The 22,306-nt window shown below is 46.3% G+C and overlaps 1 protein-coding gene across 8 annotated transcripts in view; it reads right to left on the bottom strand.

Annotated features, from left to right (window-relative positions):
* LOC143298813 (copper-transporting ATPase 1-like) overlaps positions 1-22,306 on the bottom strand; it is an 81,164-nt gene that overhangs the window by 17,326 nt on the left and 41,532 nt on the right. For all 8 annotated transcript variants that reach the window (XR_013057436.1, XM_076611794.1, XM_076611795.1 and 5 more), the window contains 11 exons: positions 21,711-21,874; positions 19,043-19,204; positions 17,910-17,989; positions 17,019-17,247; positions 14,747-14,980; positions 12,873-13,122; positions 9,365-9,489; positions 6,594-6,728; positions 4,297-4,488; positions 3,051-3,233; positions 1,811-2,036 (listed from right to left, as the gene is read on the bottom strand). Coding sequence is in view for 7 of the 8 variants with exons in the window: in XM_076611794.1 (XP_076467909.1) it covers positions 1,811-2,036; positions 3,051-3,233; positions 4,297-4,488; positions 6,594-6,728; positions 9,365-9,489; positions 12,873-13,122; positions 14,747-14,980; positions 17,019-17,247; positions 17,910-17,989; positions 19,043-19,204; positions 21,711-21,874 (1,980 nt within the window). In the remaining variant the exon portion in view is untranslated. The remainder of the gene's footprint in view (positions 1-1,810; positions 2,037-3,050; positions 3,234-4,296; positions 4,489-6,593; positions 6,729-9,364; positions 9,490-12,872; positions 13,123-14,746; positions 14,981-17,018; positions 17,248-17,909; positions 17,990-19,042; positions 19,205-21,710; positions 21,875-22,306) is intronic.

Genomic DNA, 22,306 nt, shown 5'->3' with positions numbered 1-22,306 from the left:
CAAGGACACCTTGAAGACAAACCTCAAAGCCTGTCACATAGACATCGCTTCCTGGGAAACTGATGCCCTTGACCGCTCTCGCTGGAGGATGCTGTGCTCTAGTAGCATAAAGACGTTTGAAAACAAGAGAACGCTGGCCATTAAGGAGAAGCGCAAGCGAAGGAAGCAGGGCTTAACTTCTGGAGATGTTTTCCCTTGCAACACCTGTGGGAAGTGCTGCGCATCCAGAGTCGGCCTCTTCTCCCATATGAGGACACACACCGACAGAAAAGCCTGCCTGCCTACTCACCCGTCAGTCCGACGGGAGACTCCAACATCACACACACACACACACACACACACACATTTTGTAGGTCCTATAGCCTTTTATGTTCATCAGGGCAGTGAATTCATATCCACCACATGGAGGTCTTGGCATAGGAAGGTTGGGGCCCAATCCTCCCCATCCACAGTTTTAACTTTCCCCAACCACAGTCAGGTTCCCATTCACACCTGGGTGGAGTGGGGGGGGGGGGTACATCAGAGTAAAGTGCCCTTCCCCCAAGGACACAGCACCATGCTGAAATGGTGTGGGGGTACATCAGAGTGAAGTGTCTTTCCCCCAAGGACACAGCACCATGCTGAAATAGTGTGGGGGTACATCAGAGTGAAGTGTCTTTCCCCCAAGGACACAGCACCATGCTGAATAGTGTGGGGGTACATCAGAGTGAAGTGTCTTTCCAAGGACACAGCACCATGCTGAAATAGTGTGGGGGTACATCAGAGTGAAGTGTCTTTCCCCAAGGACACAGCACCATGCTGAAATAGAGTGGGGGTACATCAGAGTGAAGTGTCTTTCCCCCAAGGACACAGCACCATGCTGAAATGGAGTGGGGGCACATCAGAGTGAAGTGCCTTTCCCCCAAGGACACAGCACCACGCCCAGACTGGGCCTCCAACCTTGATCACTGGAGAACACTGGATCAGAAGTGCCCCCCCACCCCCACCCCTTCCCACCATTATTATTATCGTCATTATTATCATTATTGATACTTACATAGCATCTATCCTCAGTCAGAGACCAAGCTCCAGCACTTTACAAACACAGAGTCATTTGCACAACAGGCTGCCAACCTGGGTAGAGCCGACTGACAGCTGCCTTTAGACGCTCATCCTTCGTTTCCTGTGTCATTCATTCAGGCTCACGATCATGCACACACATACACTAATATATTAGAGTGGATTTTCCTTCAGAACTTTGCCAGGGACAACCCTTTTGTTACCGTGGGTCCTTCAGTGTATGCTACATATGGGACCTCGGTTTATCATGTCATCATAACAGGTGTGAAACACGTACACATGCACACTCACCCACGCCCACCCATCCCTGCGACAGAATCTGCTATTAAGCGTTAGGAATACAGACGCCGGTGTTTTGACGTTGGACAAATTCATTTCGGGTGTGAAACACAGGCGTTAGGAATACAGACATGGGTGTTTTGGTGTTGGACAAGTTCATGTTGGGTGTAAAACACAGGTGTTAGGAATACAGACATGGGTGTTTTGGTGTTGGACAAGTTCATGTTGGGTGTAAAACACAGGTGTTAGGAATACAGACATGGGTGTTTTGGTGTTGGACAAGTTCATTTTGGTTGAGAAACACATACACAAGCACACACACACACACACACACATCCCTGCGACAGAGTCTGCTGTTAGGCGTTAGGAATACAGACGCCGGTGTTTTGACGTTGGACAAATTCCTTTTGGGTGTGAAACATATACGCTCACACACAATCACCCCCACCCCCACCCCACCCCTCCCACTGACCGTGGATACGCTGCGGAAGGCTGACCACAGGGGGGTCACCACCACCAGAGGAGCTGCCGGCGTCCACGCGGATCACCAGGCTGCCCTGCTTGTTGCGGCGGTTCCGAACCCCCTCCATGTCCAGGTCCGTCAGCAGCCAGTCCACCCCTGACACCCGGCACTTCAGCCCGCACCCGGGCACCGCCTGGAACTCCGTCACCTTGCCCAGCGTCTCCACCGCAAATGTCTGTGTGTGTGTGGGGGAGCCACAGCAACCAGGTGTGATAGGTTCAGGTATATCATGATGACGATGATGGTGGTCATAATGATGTGATAATTATAATAATAATAATAATAACAGCAAAGGTCTGTGGGCACGGCAGTCAAGTGTGTTGGGTTCAGGTGTGTCATCATAATAACAATGATGATGATAATGATGATGATGATGATAACGATAATGATGATGACAATAATAGTAGTAGTAGTTGTAATAGTAGCAAAGGTCTGTGGGCACGGCAGTCACATGTGTTGGGTTCAGGTGTGTCATCATGATAATGACGATGATGATGATGATGATGAAAATGATAATTATGATGACAACAGTAGTAGTAGCAGTAATAGCAGTAGTAGCAAAGGTCTGTGGGGGTACGCCCCAACCAGGTGTGATGGGTTCAGGTGTATCATCATGATAATGGTGAAGAAGAAAAAGAAGGAAAAGGAGGAGGAGGCAGGGGAGGAGAGCAGGAGGTGCAGGAAGAAGAAGAGAAGAAGAAAAGAAAGGAGGAAGAGAAGAAGCAGGAAAAGAAGACCAGGAGGAGGAGGAGGAGAAGAAGAGTATATCTATGTAGCAGTTATAGCAGTTTTAAACCTGTCAAAGTGCTTTGCAGAAACATGCCAGTGAGGCAAGTCACATTAATCTATCTACAAAATAATAATAATAATAATATTGATTATTATACAGCATTTATCAAACAGTTTTAAATCTATCAAAGTAATTTACAATAACACCTCAGTCAGGCATGTGACGTTAATGTGTATATAGTAAAATAAATAATAGTAATAATAATAATAATAATACTTCTGAATACATTTATACACAACGTTTTCAAACCTGTCAAAGTGCTTTACAATAACACGTCAGTCAGACACAAAGCACACACACACACACACACACGCCCGCACACAGACACACACACACACATACACACACTTTCTCTCCCACACAAAATAACCATTTAAAAACAGAAGCAGCAGCACTGACCGCCTTGGCGTATTTGACGATGGCGGAGGCGATGGGATGCTCGCTGCTGGCCTCAGCGGTGCCACAGATGGCCAGCATCTTGATGAAGGAGCACACTGCGTCCTCCACAAACATCGACACACGTGCTACACGCGGCACGCCGTGTGTGACTGTGCCTGTCTTGTCGAACACGATGGACTTTATCTGACAACAACAGACAACAGACCGTGCGCGTCTCACAAACACCGCTGTTACCTTTACCCATGTTCATCAAGTTGGGAATACTGAGATCAGTGTTTTGGTGTTTGACAAAGTTTGTGTTTAGTATGAGACACGTAAACAAGCATTCACACCATACACACACGCACAAGCCTCTCCCCCCAAAACATGAATGTCTACTGAACCAAGAAAAACATCTATTTACAAGCACACACACACACATACATAACCCCCCCTGCCCCCTCAAACAATCCTCTCCCCACCTTGTGAGTGGTTTCCAAATCTTCCCTCTCTTGATGAGGATTCAGTTGAGAGCCCCTACCCCCTTGCCCACCATCACACACACACACACACACACACACACACACCGAACACATACAACAAACACATACACACACCCACACAATCCCAACACACACCACCTCTGCACCCCCCACCCCTCCCCACCCCAATACTCTCCCCCTACCTTATGAGTGGTTTCCAAAGGCTTGCCCCCCTTGGTGAGGATTCAGTTGAGAGCCCATACCCCCTTGCCCACCATCACAGACACACACACACACACACCCTCCCCAACTACCCCCCAACTCACCTTTTGAGTGGTTTCCAAAGGGTTGCCTCTCTTGATGAGGATGCCATTTCAGGGCCCCCAACCCTGTGCCTACCATCACACACACACACACACACACACACACACACACACACACACACACAAACACACACACTCACACACACACACAAACACACACACACACACACACACACTCCCCCTACATTATTAGTGGTTTCCAAAGGCTCCCACCCTTGATGAGGATTCACTGTAAGCCCCCACCCCATGACCACCATCACAGACACACACACACAGACACACACACATCACACACACACTCTCCTCCTACCTTGTGAATGGTTTCCAGAGGCCAACCCCCCTTGATAAGAATTCAGCTGAGAACCCCCACACCAATGCCCACCATCACAAACACACACACACACACCCCTGACTCCCCCACCTCCTGCCCCCGCACCCCCCACACCCACACTCTCCCCTTACCTTGTGAGTGGTTTCTAGAGGCTCTCCTCCCTTGATGAGGATCCCGTTGAGGGCCCCCACCCCGGTGCCCACCATGACGGCGGTGGGCGTGGCCAGACCAAGGGCACAGGGGCAGGCGATGCTCAGCACCGTGATGGCGTACTGGAACGCCTTCTCGAAGATCACCTCGCTCTTCGTCACCTCCCCATTCTCCTGTGTGGGAGCATCAAGAATATAACGCATCAACCTCCCCATTCTTCTGTAGGAGCATCAAGAACAATCTTCTTTTTTTTTTTTTTTTTTTTTGTTTTGCTGCTCCATCATCTGCGCTGTTTCAGTGGCATCAATCCCACACCGCTCATTCTGAGTCCCCCATACACAGCCACACCTGGGTTCATCTGTCGCAGTCCCAGTGCCGGCAGTCCACAAGGAACCATCGATGTTAGGTCACCAGGAGGTCACACACCAGAGGAGACCCTGCACTGCTGCGGACTCACTTCAGTGGTGTTCGGTGGTGCCTGTTCTGATTTTACTCAGAACAACTTACTATGCCCCCTACTGACGACAATAATGGCAATAAGTCGCTGAGCCGGACTGAGTGAGCGGCTCCTCCAGAGTAGAGACCACCACCACGTCCCTCTAACAGTCCCCCATGAATCCGCCGACACTGAAGACCTTGACAAGACATACCCCAAGCACAGAAGTGGAGGGTTATTAAAACTGAGGTCACCAATGAGAGCAGGGTATGAAAGGCCACACAATTTGGGACTTTTATTCATATTGATGATGAAGGAGGAGGATGATAATGATGATGACGATGACAATGCTGCTATGGAGGTCCATTTTGGTTTGAGACTACGTGACAAGGCTGTACTCTACGCTTCCTGTCATAATGATATCCCGGTGTCAACCAGGCCCAAGAGATGCAGACACTTTGCAGTGCTTGGTCAGAAAATTAGAGCAACACACCCAAAGACTCATCCGTGAAGTGGATGATTCTCGACTGTGTGGCTCCTGTCTTCCCATTTAAGCCCATAGCACACTCAACTCATGGTAGGAGCCAGCCGCGGGCCAAAAAACCCACCTCCACTGGGATTCAAACCCTCGTCCTCCGAGCCGTCAGTCTGTGACGCTAACCACTTCGCCACGGCAGCTGGTATCAAGAATAATTATACTTTTCCCAGACCTTTTCCTGATCAGAATGAACAAATTGTCCACACCAAATACGAAGCCAGACTGAAACAAACAATTCATCTGCAACACCACTAACAAAAGAGACGAGGTGGATATCCCTGTATCAGTATTCAATTTAAACCACTCTTTCTCTTTTCAATGGTTCATTCTTAAATGCACTTAGCTCTTTATCATGGCTCAATGCTCAGCTTAAATCAGAGATCGAAATAAGTTTACAGTTGGGCCAACAGAAAAATGAAAGCTGTATGACCAATGGTTTCTCCACTGCCATGGGAATTCATTTAAAGCTTAGTCTTTTGTGATGGACTATGACTCCCAAACTAGGAGGCAAGATTGCACTGGTTCTTAGTGTTGCTGCCTTGGAAGCTAGCTGGCCTTAGTCTCTTGGCCAAGAGTGGGAATGTACCTTGGGCAAAACTCCACTTTTATCAAATTCTAGCACAAATAACTGAGGCAGCATTTGCCTCCTCTGCTGTCCTGATGGTCTTGGTCAGACACGACTGACTATCATACATTACAATTACAAGCTCTTTATTGATCAGTTCTGGTGAAGAGTTTTATAAAATTCCAATCCCTCCACCAGCTCTTTTCCGGCAGCTATCTCCCAGTCCTGCAAACTATGCAACCAAGTAGCTAAGTTTTTTGGGGGGCATTTTCTTTTTATTGTTCGATGGATTCTCTGTTGTTGCATGTTGTTAAGTCTTGCAACAAGACTCAAGCTTCATCACAGACACTGATGTGCACAACAGCCAAGGGGTTAAAACATTAGACTTTCAATCTGAGGTTCGAATGCCAGTCACGGCACCAGGTGTGCAGACCTGATTGTGCTGAACCCTGTTCATACGTATACGCATGCAGAAGAACAAATACACATGTTAAGATCCAGTAATCCATGTCAGCGTTCAGTCAAGATCATACCCACCATGCACCTCTCCTTGAAAACAAAAGTATGACTGCATACTTAGTGAGGGTAAAAACGGTCGTGTATGTAAAAGCCCACTCCGCACATACAAGAGAACATGGGAGTCGCAGCCCACAAACGAAGAAGAAAAGGAAAAAAGATCACAGACACAACACAACGAACACGGAGAAAACCATGACACAGGGGACAGGGGGGTGCTCACATCAAAGTTTTCATCGATGATTGTGATGTCGATATACCCTGAGATAACCCATCCCAGCAGGGTGAGCAGGGACAGGGAGCACACCATGGGCACAAAGATGCCGGCGATCTTGTCCGCCAGGTTCTGAATAGGGGCCTGCACAGCACAACACAGCAAAACACACATGGTGGTGGTGGTGGTTGGTTGAATTTTTTTGTATTTGGATCTTCTTCTTCTTCTTCTTTGCTTACTTTTGACCCAACAGCTTATTTGGGTCACAAACCACACACATACTCACTCTCACATGCACACACACACATACACACAATCATGTGCACACACACACACACACTCTCTCTCTCTCTCTCTCTCACATATTCTCACACACACACACACACACACACACACACACACACACACACTCTCTCTCTCTTTCACATATTCTCACGCACACAACACAAACACACACTATCTCTCTCTCTCTCTCTCATATTCACACACACACAACACACACACACACACACACACACTCACACACACACACACACACACACTATCTCTCTCTCTCACACACATATTCTCACACACACATAAACACACACTCAATCTTTGCTGCTGTATACATGTCACACATAAAGACATGCCCCTGTAAATACACACTCATTCCCTTTCCCTTCTCGTCCAAACAGAAACACAAAAATACATATTCAATCATCTTTTCTTTCTTTTCGTCCCTCTCACTTATTAAATCACACACATCCACACTATTGAAAACTCCCCCAGAAAAACAATTAAAAAAAAACCCCACTCTTTCTTTCCATTTTTTTCCAAACAGAAACAGACAACTGCATTCAATTACTCTTTCTTTCTTTCTTTCTCTCTCTCTCACACACAACATATCACACATTTAAATATACTCACTCTCTTTCCGTTTTCTTCCAACAGAAGCACACGAATACACATTCAGTCTCTCTTTCTTTCCGTCTCTAACACACTTCATCCACACCCACCTACCCATGTACCCATCAAACTCACTACACACCCATACACCCAACACACTACATCCACACCCACCCATCCAACACACTTCACCTACACACCCACACAACACCCACACACTACACTCACTCACCCAACACAATCCACCCACACACCCAACACACTACACCCACACACCCATCCAACAGACTATACCCACACACCCAACACATTACACCCACACACCCACCCAACACACTACACCCACCCACCAAACACACTACACCCACCCACCCACCCAACACACTACACCCACACACCCAACACACTACACCCACCCACCCAACACACTACACCCACCCACCAAACACACTACACCCACCCAACATCCAACACATTACACCCACCCACCCAACACACTACACCCACACACCCACCCAACACACTACACCCACCCACCCAACACACTACACCCACACACCCACCCAACACACTACACCCACATCCATCCAACACACTACATCCACACACTACCAACACACCACACCCACACACTCAACACACTACACCCACACACCAAACACATGACACCCACCCACCCAACACAAACACACTACACCCACCCACCCAACACACTACACCCACACAACCAACACACTACACCCACCAACACAACACAAACACACTACACCCACCCACCCAACATACTACATCCACCCATCCAACACACTACACCCACCAAACCAACACACTACACCCACCAACACAACACAAACACACTACACCCACCCACCCAACATACTACACCCACCCAACCAACACACTACACCCACCAACACAACACAAACACACTACACCCACCCACCCAACATACTACACCCACCCACCCAAACCAACACACTACACCCACACCCATCCAACACACTACACACACACACCCAACACAATACACCCCCACACACAACACACTACATCCATACACCCATCCAACACACTACACCCACACACCACACCCACACCCACCCAACACACTACACACACCAATCCAACACACTACACCCACACCCATCCAAGACACTACACACATACACCCAACACACTACACACTCATCCACCCAACACACTACACCCACACACCCAACACACTACACCCACACCCACCCAACACACTACACCCACTGATCCAACACGCTACACCCACCCACCCATCACGCTACACCCACACATCTATCACACTACACCCACACACCCATCCAACACAGTACACCCACACACCCAACACACCACATCCACACACCCATCCAACACACTACACACACACCCAACACACTACACCCACACACCCAACACACTACACCCACACCCGCCCAACACACTACACACACCCACCCACCCACCCAACACACTACACACACACACCCAACACACTACACCCACACCCACCCAACACACTACACCCACACACCCAACACACTACACAAACACACCCAAAACACTACACACACCCATCCAACACACTACACCCACACACCCATCACACTACACCCACACACCCAACACACTACACACACCTATCACACTACACACACACACCCAACACACTACACCCACACATCCAACACACTACACCCACACACTCATCACACTACACACACCCATCCAACACAGTACACCCACACACTCAACACACTACACCCAACACAGTACACCCACCCACCCAACACACTACACCCACACACCCATCCAACACACACACACACCACCCACACACCCAACACACTGCACCCCTTCACACCACATCCACACAAAGTCACCTTAGAGGTCTGAGCCTCCTCCACCAGCTTGACGATCTGGGAGAGAGTGGTGTCGGCCCCGACATGTGTGGCCTTGATCAGCAGCATGCCGTGCTGGTTGATGCTCCCTCCGATCACCGTGGACCCTGCAGAACGACACAGCACAGCACAGCTAGAGTGTTAAATGATGGACAGTGCACAGCTAGAGGTTAAATGGTGGACACAGCACAGCTAGAGTGTTAAATGATGGACACAGCACAGCTAGAGGTTAAATGATGGACAGTGCACAGCTAGAGGTTAAATGGTGGACACAGCACAGCTAGAGGTTAAATGGTGGACCCTGTAGAACGACACAGTACAGCACAGCTAGAGTGTTAAATGATGGACAGTGCACAGCTAGAGGTTAAATGATGGACACAGCACAGCTAGAGGTTAAATGGTGGACAGTGCACAGCTAGAGGTTAAATGGTGGACACAGCACAGCTAGAGGTTAAATGGTGGACACAGCACAGCTAGAGTGTTAAATGATGGACACAGCACAGCTAGAGGTTAAATGGTGGACACAGCACAGCTAGAGTGTTAAATGGTGGACACAGCACAGCTAGAGGTTAAATGGTGGACACAGCACAGCTAGAGGTTAAATGGTGGACAGTGCACAGCTAGAGTGTTAAATGGTGGACACAGCACAGCTAAAGGTTAAATGGTGGACCCTGCAGAGCAACACAGCACAGCACAGCTAGAGGTTAAATGGTGGACAGTGCACAGCTAGAGGTTAAATGGTGGACAGTGCACAGCTAGAGGTTAAATGGTGGACACAGCACAGCTAGAGGTTAAATGGTGGACACAGCACAGCTAGAGGTTAAATGGTGGACAGTGCACAGCTAGAGTGTTAAATGGTGGACACAGCACAGCTAAAGGTTAAATGGTGGACCCTGCAGAGCAACACAGCACAGCACAGCTAGAGGTTAAATGGTGGACAGTGCACAGCTAGAGGTTAAATGGTGGACAGTGCACAGCTAGAGGTTAAATGGTGGACACAGCACAGCTAGAGGTTAAATGGTGGACAGTGCACAGCTAGAGGTTAAATGGTGGACACAGCACAGCTAGAGGTTAAATGGTGGACACAGCACAGCTAGAGGTTAAATGGTGGACCCTGCAGAGCAACACAGCACAGCACAGCTAGAGGTTAAATGGTGGACACAGCACAGCTAGAGGTTAAATGGTGGACACAGCACAGCTAGAGGTTAAATGGTGGACAGTGCACAGCCAGAGGTTAAATGGTGGAGAGGCAGCCGTGTGATAATCCTCACCACTAGGTAGCAAGTGTCCACCAGTTTGAGTAGAATGTACAGCTGGGGATATCTACCTCCCCCTCCACCTGATCTTGAGTGGAGGTCCGATGAGACGATTAACTTAAGCCCTGTGTGCAGCATGCATTTACCACAAGACAGTTTGCAAAAGAACCCACAGCAACAAGAAGGTTGTTCCTGGCAAAATTCTGTAGAAAAATACACACTGACAGCAAAACAAAAACACTTGCAGGCAGAAAAAAAACACAAGAGGCAAGGCCTTCAAGACTCACTAGTGATACACTTAAAAAAAAAAAAAAAATCCAAGCTTTTTAAGATGAAAAAGATCAGTTTAAAGCAAATTAACTCCCCTAGCATTAATTACAGAGTAATTTCCCTTTTTTACTATCTGCACCAAAATGTTTGCAAAATAAATAAAACTTCCATGCTTAGCAAAAGAAGTTCCTGTTTGAACAGAAAATAATAATAATGACTGCTCTTGCTGTTGGGTCAGAATATCAGATCAAAGTGCCAAGTTTAGAGAATACAAAAAATATAAATATAACAGTAAATGCAGTTTGCATATAATTAGGCTTCTTTTTTTTTTTTTTTTTTTTGTGTGTGCCCGTCCCAGAGGTGCAATATTGTTTTAAACAAGATGACTGGAAAGAACTGAATTTTTCCTATTTTTATGCCTAATTTGGTGTCAACTGACAAAGTATTTGCAGAGAAAATGTCAATGTTAAAGTTTACCACGGACACACAGACACACACACACACAGACACACACACACACACACACACACACACAGACAACCGAACACCGGGTTAAAACATAGACTCACTTTGTTTACACAAGTGAGTCAAAAAGATTAAAAAAAAAGTATTTCCAGAGAAAATGACACTGTTAAACTTTACCACGGACACACACACACACACACACACACAGATAACCGAAACCCGGTTATGACAGAGACTGACTTTGCTTACAAATGTGAGTCAAAAAAAAGGGTGGCACTACATTGTGGCCATACGCTCTCCCTGAGGACAGCAGCCCAAATTTCACTCAAACAAATATGTTATGACAAAAAATAATAGAACAGAAATACAATACGGGTGCAATAGCCGAATGGTCAAGCATCGGACTTTCAATCTGAGGGTCCCGGGTTCGAATCTCGGTGGCACATGATGGGAAAAGGGTGGAGATTTTTCCGATCTCCCAGGTCAACATATGTGCAGACCTGCCAGTGCCTGAACCCCCTTTGGGTGCATACGCAAGCAGAAGATCAAATACGCACATAAGATCCTGTAATCCATGTCAGCATTCGGTGGATTATGGAAACAAGAACATACCCAGCATGCACACCCCAAAAAATGGAGTATGGCTGCCTACATGGCGGGGTAAATAAACAAAATGGTCATACACATAAAATGTTATGTGTTTGTCTGAGTGTTATGTGTGTGCGTGTTTGTCTGAGAGTGTATGCGTGCGTGCCTGAAATCTGACTGACACAGGAAACAAATGATGAGCACCCAATGGCAGCCGTTAGCTGGCTCTACCCAGGTAGGCAGCCTGTTGTTTAAATGACCCTGTGTTTGTAAAGCGCTTAGAGCTTGGTCTCCGACCAAGGATAGGTGCTATATAAGTATCCATATCAATCAATCAATCAAAGCTATATAAGTATCCGTTTCAATCAATCAATACAAAGCCAAGCCATGATTGAGGAGGGGAACCTGTCCAGGGTCAACCGTTTCATGCAGACATTCTCTGTCACAAAACTATCCATCATCATATCTCCTCTTTACCGATGAAATGTGATCAGAAGAAACTGTCAGTCTTGTTTTCAGTTGACTCACTGTCTATGCCGCATGTTGAGATCTGAACCAGATGAATGTACTGAAATCCTTTGGTGGTGTCCCATTAAAAAGATGGCAATAAGCACATTAGCTCAGTCGCCCAATGCTGTTCTGTGACATTAACATTCAGGATGAAAACAGCTGGAATGGGAAACTCAATGTTCCATTAATAATTCTCATGCTATCATTAGTCTGAAGAACAATACACTGCAATTACTGAATCAATAGTGTTGCTGACAAACAAACAATTGTTCATGATCAAAACACACCCTACCATAACCAAACAGAAAACCCGACAATCCCACTCATCAAATTTTCAAAACCCAAGACATAACGCAGGACTGAAGAAGAAAAGAAAAAAAAAAAAATCAAACAGTACTGACCCACTTTCTTGGACACGGGCATGCTCTCCCCTGTGATGAGGGCCTCATCACACGTGGACTGACCAGCGATGACCTTGGCGTCCACGGGGATTTTGCCCCCTGGGACCACCTTGAGGACATCCCCTCTCTGCACCAGCTCCACGTTGATGGTCTTCTCCGACAGGATGGTGAGGTCCTTGTCCACCGTCACCCACAGCGCCTCCGAGGGCTGCAGGGAGAGCAGCTTGGCCAGGGCCTCGCTTGTTTTGCCCTGTGAGGTAAGGCAGCACCGTGAGAGAAATGTGTGGGACGTGGTGCGTCACAGGTCACATACCTGCTACTCTCGATCTCCCTCACACACACACATCCACACACACACAAATACACCTACCCCATCCCATCTCACACATATATACATACATCCCCCCTCACACACACATCCCCCCCCAAACACACATCCACACACACACACACATCCCCCCCACACACACACACATCCCCCCACATCCACACACACACAAATACACCAACCCCATCCCGTCTCACACATATACACTTACATCCCTGACCACACCGTTCTCCCCCTTCCTCACACACAGACTCAAGCACAGTTTCAGTTTCTGAAGAAGGCATCACTGTGTTCAACCAAATCCATATACGCTCAGAGATGCCAACCCCTGTCATGTGTTTGTAGAAACAATCAAGAAATTTGGCAGGAACATTCTGAATTTGGTAGGAACACTCGAACTCTGAGCCACATCAGCAAAGGCATACAATTACATGGGCCTACCTGCAACATGGTGTAACTGCTATGATTAAGCTGATTGGTCCACTCAATGCTGTTTCAATGTAAACACGCACGCGATTAGCCGAGCATTATCATGTGAGACCAAGCTTAGTAGTGACTGCCCTGGCCTTGTGATCGACAGGTCTAGAGCATCTGGGTGTTCGGTAATGTTACGACAGGAAAGCATGTGACCAAGCTATGTGGTCGAAAACGAACTCGACAGAACAATTTTGATGTTGGAGTAAGGGCAGAACAAACTGCGATTGAGCGCAACAAAACAGGTGGAATCGTAACAGTTGGCATCTCTCTATGCAACAGCACATCTGCCAGGCAGATGCCTGACCAGCAACAATAACCTAACAGGCTGTCAGTCTTTGAGTGCATGCATACAAACATATTTGTGTACCTATCAGAAGAGGATTTCTTCTACAGAGGACACCCCTTTTCTTCGTGGGTTCTTTTTCAGTAAACCAAGTGGGCAAGACGGCTCGTCTTTTCACTGTCAGCCACGCGAAATTTGGCCAAGCAGAGCAAACCAATGGGTGTAGTGTGTTGGATGGGTGGGTGTAGTGTGTTTGTGTTGTGTTGGTGGGTGTAGTGTGTTGGTTGGGTGGGTGTAGTGTGTTGGATGGGTGGATGCAGTGTGTTGGATGGGTGGATGTAGTATGCTGGGTGGATGGGTGTAGTGTGTTTGTGTTGGGTGGGTGGGTGTCATGTGTTTGGTGTGTGGGTGTAGTGTGTTGACATGGTACAGTATATGTATCACCAAACATGGAGTAGAATACAAACTCCTCCTCTTGCTGCACCATGGGACCTTGGTTAAACGTCTCATCCAAATGACCAGACACTTTGATTTTTTCCAGTCAAAACCGGGAGAAAGGCCGAGAGCAGGAATCAAACCCAAACCTTCACTGACACTGTATTTTTCAGATAAGTGTCTTAACCATTCCGCCACCTTACTCCTTGCACTCACACACAAACCAACCATAACCCCAACCTCCGTCATACACACACGCATCCACAACCACCACACCCTCCCCCCCACCCCACCCCCACCTTCCATACACACAGACTCAAACCACCACCACTACCAACAGACTCCCCCTACCTTGGCTATGTGCTCCAGCCACCGACCCAGAGAGATGAACACCATCAGCATGGGCGTGGTCTCAAACAGCGTCAGGGGGGAGAAGGGCTCCTTCATCACCATGGCAACCACCACCACCAGGAAGGAGTAGACGTAGGAGATGGTGGTCGCCAGGACGACCAGGACGTCCATGTTGGTGGCTCTGTGTTTCAGCGCCTTGTAGGCTTGCACGTAGAAGTAGCGACCGCCGATGAACTGTCGGTGAGATAACATGGGTCAGTGATCAGTTATTCTAATATTACAAGTCCTTCGATGAAGTGTTGATGAGTCAGTCATCAGTTATGTAAATAACACAAGTCCTCCAATGAAGTGTTGATGAGTCAGTCATCAGTTATGTAAAAAACACAAGTCCTCCAATGAAGTGTTGATGAGTCAGTCATCAGTTATGTAAAAAACACAAGTCCTCCAATGAAGTGTTGATGAGTCAGCCATCAGTTATGTAAATAACACAAGTCCTCCTATGAAGTGTTGATGAGTCAGCCATCAGTTATGTAAATAACACAAGTCCTCCAATGAAGTGTTGATGAGTCAGTCATCAGTTATGTAAATAACACAAGTCCTCCATTGAAGTTTTGATGAGTCAGCCATCAGTTATGCAAATAACACAAGTCCTCCATTGAAGTGTTGATGAGTCAGTCATCAGTTATGTAAATAACACAAGTCCTCCATTGAAGTGTTGATGAATCAGTGGTCAGTTATGTAAATAACACAAGTCCTCCAATGAAGTGTTGATGAGCCAGTCATCAGACATGTAAATAACACAAGTCCTCCAATGAAGTGTTGATGAATCAGTCGTCAGTTATGTAAATAACACAAGTCCTCCAATGAAGTGTTGATGAATCAGTCGTCAGTCATGTAAATAACACAAGTCCTCCAATGAAGTGTTGATGAATCAGTCGTCAGTCATGTAATTAACACAAGTCCTCCAATGAAGTGTTGATGAATCAGTCATCAGTTATGTAAATAACACAAGTCCTCCAATGAAGTGTTGATGAGCCAGTCATCAGTTATGTAAATAACACAAGTCCTCCAATGAAGTGTTGATGAGCCAGTCATCAGTTATGTAAATAACACAAGTCCTCCAATGAAGTGTTGATGAATCAGTCGTCAGTTATGTAAATAACACAAGTCCTCCAATGAAGTGTTGATGAATCAGTCGTCAGTCATGTAAATAACACAAGTCCTCCAATGAAGTGTTGATGAATCAGTCGTCAGTCATGTAATTAACACAAGTCCTCCAATGAAGTGTTGATGAATCAGTCATCAGTTATGTAAATAACACAAGTCCTCCAATGAAGTGTTGATGAGTCAGTCATCAGTTATGTAAATAACACAAGTCCTCCAATGAAGTGTTGATGAGCCAGTCATCAGTTATGTAAATAACACAAGTCCCCCAAAGAGCTGCTGATGTGTCAGTCAGTAGTCATGAAAAAATACAGTCCTCCAATGGAATGTTGGTGTGTATGTCATCAGTATGTTAATGATTCATAAACTGTTCTCAGTCTAATGCCAGCAAATGATAGAAAGTGACATAAGCTGTTGGTGTGGTGTGGGGTGGTGTGGTGTGATATGGTGTGGGGTGTGGTGTGATGTGGTGTGGGGTGGTGGAGGGGTATTGGTGTGGTGTGGTGTGGCTTGAGGTGGTGTGGGGTATTGAGGGGTGGGGCGTGGCATAGTATGGTTAGGTGGTGTGGTAATGATTGGTAAGGGGTGTGGCCATGTATGGGGGATGGGGGTGGGGGGTGGGGGGGACTCAAAATGAGCCACGTGGGAGCAATGCCACTGAAACAGTACAGACAATGGTGCACCACAAAAACAAAAAAAAGATTTTTGGCTTAATCTTAGCTCGATCGCCCAATCGAACCAAGTAATTTTGTGGCCTGTTGTTAATCATGATTGGACACAAAAAGACAGCGACAAAGAATCGATAGACAGGCAGAAATTACAGGAAAAAAAAAAACTTAGCCGTATGCAGAGCACAGGAGCAAGAGTCAAGATGGCTGCCGGAAAAAGAGGGTGCTAGTCAGGGATGCAATGGGGAGGTAACCTACTACGGGAGGTTATCGGCCGTAGCTACTTTCGTTTTCTCTGCACAGGTGGATAGTAGTTTGCACAGGACAGGAATCAGACCCCTGGCGGAGTCTGCACTAGTGGGTCACGGTTAAGTATGTGAAATTAAAAAAAGGATTTTAAATAAAGAACAGAAACACACACACAAGGCAGACACACCCACCTGCACAGGGGTGGCCAGTAGAAACATGAGCAGGTTCTCCAGGGAAAGACCGTCCACGATCATGTACTGCGGCTTGTGGTCGCTGCCCCTGGCCGGCTTGGCCGTGGTGTTGGCCGTGCCACCCCCCCCACCCTTCTCCTCCTCCCCCGTGTAGCCGAACATGAAGTACATCATCACCACGAACGAGGGAACGCCGAAGATCAGCGACACCAGGAACGAGTTCCTCCATCTGTTTGAGTGAGTGGGAAAGGTTGATAGAGGTTTGAGAGAGAGAGAGAGAGAGAGGGAAAGAGAGAGAGAGGAAGTGTGTGTGTATGTGTGTGAGAGAGAGAGAGAGAGAGAGAGAGAGAGAGAGAGAGAGATAGAGAGTGTGCGCGCGTGCGCGTTTGAGTGAAGGAGAGACACAGAGAGAGAAGAAGAGAGAGAGAGAGAGAGTGTGTGTGTGTGAGTGTGTGTGTGTGTGTGTGTGTGTGAGAGAGAGAGAGAGAGAGAGAGAGAGAATGCATGTGGATGTGTGTTTGTGTGTGTGTGCGCGCGCATGTGAGAGAGAGTGTGTGTGTGTGTGTTGGTGTGTATGTGTGTGTGTGCATGCGTGTGTGTGTGTGTGTTTCATATTTCCATTCATAAACGCATGTACGTATGCACGCATATGTTTGTGCTCTGATGACATCAATACTGTTTCTCATAAACACGTTTTCCTCCAATGAATAATAAGCAGAGCAGGACTGGCACAACTCACAGTAAAAATGACACATACAAACACAAAGGCAGAGAGACGCTAATAATGAAACGACAGAAAGACAAAGAGAGAGAGAGTGATAATCATATAGTCAGGCAGTGAGGGAGAGAGAAACAAAGACGAGAACAAAGACACTGATAGGTGAAGCGTACCGTTTAATGTCCTCTCTGTGGTCATAGCGTGCGGCCTTCTTATCGTCATCGGTCAGCAGATGAGCTTCAAACCCGATGTCCTGCACAACAAACATCACCTCATATGGAAATCTCTCTCCAGTCAAGCAATACAATACAATACAATACAATGCAATGCAATGCAATACGATATGATACAATGTGATGCAATATGATATGATACAATACGATACTATACAGTACAATATGATATGACACAATACAATACACTACAATATGATGCAATACGATACGACAAAATATAATACAAGTAATACAACACAATGCAACATGACACAATACAATAAGACATAACACAATACAACACAACAAAACACAGTACTGTACCTTGATGGTGTTGATGATGTCGCGGGGCCCACAGACAATATGACACGATACAATAATAGAATATGATACGACACAATACAATAAGACACAATACAATACAACAGACAACACACCACAACACAACACAACACAACACAGTACCTTGATGGCGATGATGATGTTGCAGGCCCACAGACGACACAATGCAACACAATACAACTCAATAAAACACAACACAACATAATACAGTACTGTACCTTGATGGCGTCGATAATATTGCAGGGCCCACAGACGACACAACGCAACACAACAGAATCAAATCCTCTACCTTGATGGCGTTGATGATGTCGTGGGGCCCACAGACCTTGTTGCTATAGGTGAAGCGGCCAGAGGAGGTGGACAAAGCAATATGATACGATATGATACAACACAACATAACAAAACACAACACAAAATTGTACCTAGATGGCGTTGATGATGTCGCAGGGCCTGCAGACACAATGCAACGCAACGCAACGCAACGCAACGCAACGCAACACAACACAACACAACACAACACAACACAACACAACACAACACAACACAACACAACACAACACAACACAACATAACACAACACAACACAGTACTGTACCTTGATGGCGTTGATGATGTCATGGAGCCTGCAGACGACACAAGACAACACAACACAACACAAACCAATACAGTGCCTTTATGGTGTTGATTATGTTGCTGGGCCTGCAGACGACACAACACAACACAACACAACACACAACACAGTACTGTACCTTGATGGCGCTGATGATGTCGCGGGGCCCGCAGACCTCGTTGTCGTAGGTGAAGCGGCCAGAGGATGTGGCCAGGGCCACAGAGGCCGTCAGCACCCCAGGGTGCTTCAGCAAGGTGCTCTGGATCAGGTGCACGCACGACGAGCACGTCATCCCGATGATCTGTGGATGGAGTCATCCCCATGGTTTGTGAATGAATGGAGGGATTGACTTATTGATAGGTAAAGAATTAGGCATGACGAATCTTTGATAGGCAAAGAATTAGGCATGACAAATCTTTGACAGGTAAAGAATTAGGCACGATGGGCACATCATCCCGATGATCTGTGGATGGAGTCATCCCAATGATTGTGAATGAAGGATTGGAATGACTGGTTGGATCTTTGATAGGTGAAGAATTAGACACGGCAAGAGCATTGTCCCCATGATCTGTCAATGAAGGGATTGATTGACTGATTTGTTGAATCTTTGATGGGTAAAGAATTAGGCAAGATAAAGGCCTTTTTTTACACACACACACACACACACACACACACACACACACACACACACTTTCATAAAAGAAAAATTTAAGAAAGAAAATGATTCTATCTTCAGGCTTACGAAAAAAAAGGCATGTGAAAAATATGATCAACTTGAACTCATGGCACAATCATTAAGTGAAAAGAAAAGAGGAAGAAAAAAAAGGTTTTCTATCCCATGGCAACAGTCATCAATAAACATTCAGGTAATTAAAGAAGGTGAACCTCAAGATGAGTTCGAATCAACCCTGGGGCAAATACATGAGTGAAGGAGAACATATTCATAACTGTTTTCGAACAGATCAACGTGCCTGTATGCACGTACACATGATCTGATTGCTCCAACGAAGGACAGCATGTGTAAAGATGTACAAAGAGATAAACAAGAGCATTTTTTTTACATGTACATTCCCCTGCTTCTGCTACAAAGTGTTGAGGTATACTGTGCTGTGCTTATTGTGTTTCAGCAGTAAACTATTGCCCCAATATCTCCAGAGCATACCCCTTGCTGGTGTTGACAGCTGCTATCCTGTGCATATTGCTCATCAAATTTTATGTCCTTCCTTCCCTCTTGTTCTCCACCACATCCCTTCCCTCCTTTTTCAGACCATTGCCCAACATTGAGTGCATGCATCATCACGAGGTGGGTATGTGTATGTCTAGACCAGTCCCACATCTCTGGTAAATTTTTGTTTCTTGTTTTGTTTTTACTCTAACCCAGAATTTGGGACATTCTGATTTCAATATTTCAATGACAATGGGGGTGATGATGCTGCTGCTACGGGGGTACCATTTAGGTTTGGGGCTACTTGACAAGGCGTTTCACGCTCTGAGCATATCCCAGCGTAAACCAGGCCTGAGAGGTACAAACACCTGCATTGTTGGTTAGGAAGTATAAGCAATATTCCCAAAGATGCACCCTTCAAAGTGGATGACCCTCGACTCTGTGGTGCCAGTCTTCCCATCTGACCCCACCAATCATTCAGCTCTTGGCTGGAGCCAGCCACGAGACGAAACAACACACCTTTGATTAGGGATCAAATCCGCATCCTCCCAGTTGTCAGTCCGCAGCACTCACCACTTTGCCACAGAGACTGGTGTGACTCGTTATCATCATATACAGACAAAACAGAGCTGTGTGTAAACTGGTTTGTTTCATATGTAGGAGTGGTGTTCAACAATCTATCTCTCAGTCTGATTGCCACTGGGATATAATATGTGAGTGCAGCCTTGTCAAGTAGTCCCAAACCTAAATGGACCCTCCTATAGCAGCATCATCACCGCCCCCATCATCATTTGATCATCATCAAAATATAAAAATCTAAACAAAATGTCCAAAATTCCTGGGTACACAAAAAAAGTGAATAACACCCAGCATTTTTTCTCTTCTTTTTTTTTTGTTTTGTTTTTTTTGTTGTTGTTGCTATATCCCATCATGTGCACTGTTTAAGTGGCAACACTCCCATGCTGCTCATTCCAAGTACCCCAAACACAACTACAACCAGGTTCGCTTGTTTCAGTCCCAGCATCGACCCTCCATAAACCACCGATGTTCGGTCGCCAGCAGGCCACACACCAGAGGAGACCCTGTTCTGCGGCTGAGTCACTTTGATGGTGTTCAGTGGTGCCTGTTCTGATTTAATGTACTTTGGGGACACCACTTACTTAGCCCCCTACTGATGACAATGGCTTAGTTGCAGAGCCAGACAGAGTGGCTCCCGCAGAGTGCATCCAGCTTTATTTTGCCAGTTATGATACCAAGGTTTACAGTTGGGCGAACAGCAAAGTGAGAGCTGTGTTATCAATGGTTTCTCCATTGCAATGGGAAATCATTGACACCTTAGTCTTTTGTGAAGGACTATGACTCTCAAACTAGGAGGCAAAATTGCACTGGCTCTACGTGCTGCAGCCTTGGGGGCTAGTTGACCTTTGGGAACCGTCCCAACACCGACTGTCCTAAAACCCTCTTGGCCGAGAGAGTGGGGATGTAACCTGGGCAAGATACTCTCCACTATAATCAAATTCTAGCCCAGATCGTCGGGACAGCAGTTACCTCCTCTGCTGTTCTGATGGTCATAGTCAAACACGACTGACTGTCATACAGCACCAAGAAGGCGCCGCAAGACCCAGGCCTTTTTCACACTCACCGTCACGTCCACCGTACCCTGACCCAGACCTTCCGCCTCATTGACCTTGGCACTGAAGCCCAGCTCGGAAATGGCACTGGCGATGGTGGACGGGAGGATGTAGGCAGGGTCATACTTCACCTCTGCCCTCTGAGCCATCAGCGACACCAAGATGCTTCGAACACCTGCACACAGGGTTTTCAACAACAGAACAAATAAAATTCAAATCACATTAAACAAAATGAAACAATTCAATAAAAATGAGGATTATGTAAACCAAAATATATCCAAAAATACATAAACATGTGAAACAGATCATAAGAAACCCTCAACAGCTAAAATTCACATGACAATCAAACAAAAAAGAATTGTAAATGTCCACTGCAATTCTGTAATGCAGAAGGAAAAAAAGAAAAGAAAAAAGCAGCCTGCTACTGTAGATTTTTTTTTTTTTTTTTTAAATCAAAATACGTTAAAACTGATGCTAGAGAAAGATCTCTGTCCAATTTTCTCAAGCACTGTTTCATTTCCCAGATCAGCTGGAAACATTTTAATCGGTTGTAGTCGAGTGCTTCCAACATAACAATTAACATCATTTCATCTACAACATCTGCATC

Source organism: Babylonia areolata, chromosome 24 (genome assembly GCF_041734735.1).
Source record: "Babylonia areolata isolate BAREFJ2019XMU chromosome 24, ASM4173473v1, whole genome shotgun sequence".
Lineage (NCBI taxonomy): Eukaryota > Metazoa > Mollusca > Gastropoda > Neogastropoda > Buccinidae > Babylonia > Babylonia areolata.
This window is presented reverse-complemented; position numbering and strand designations above follow the sequence as displayed.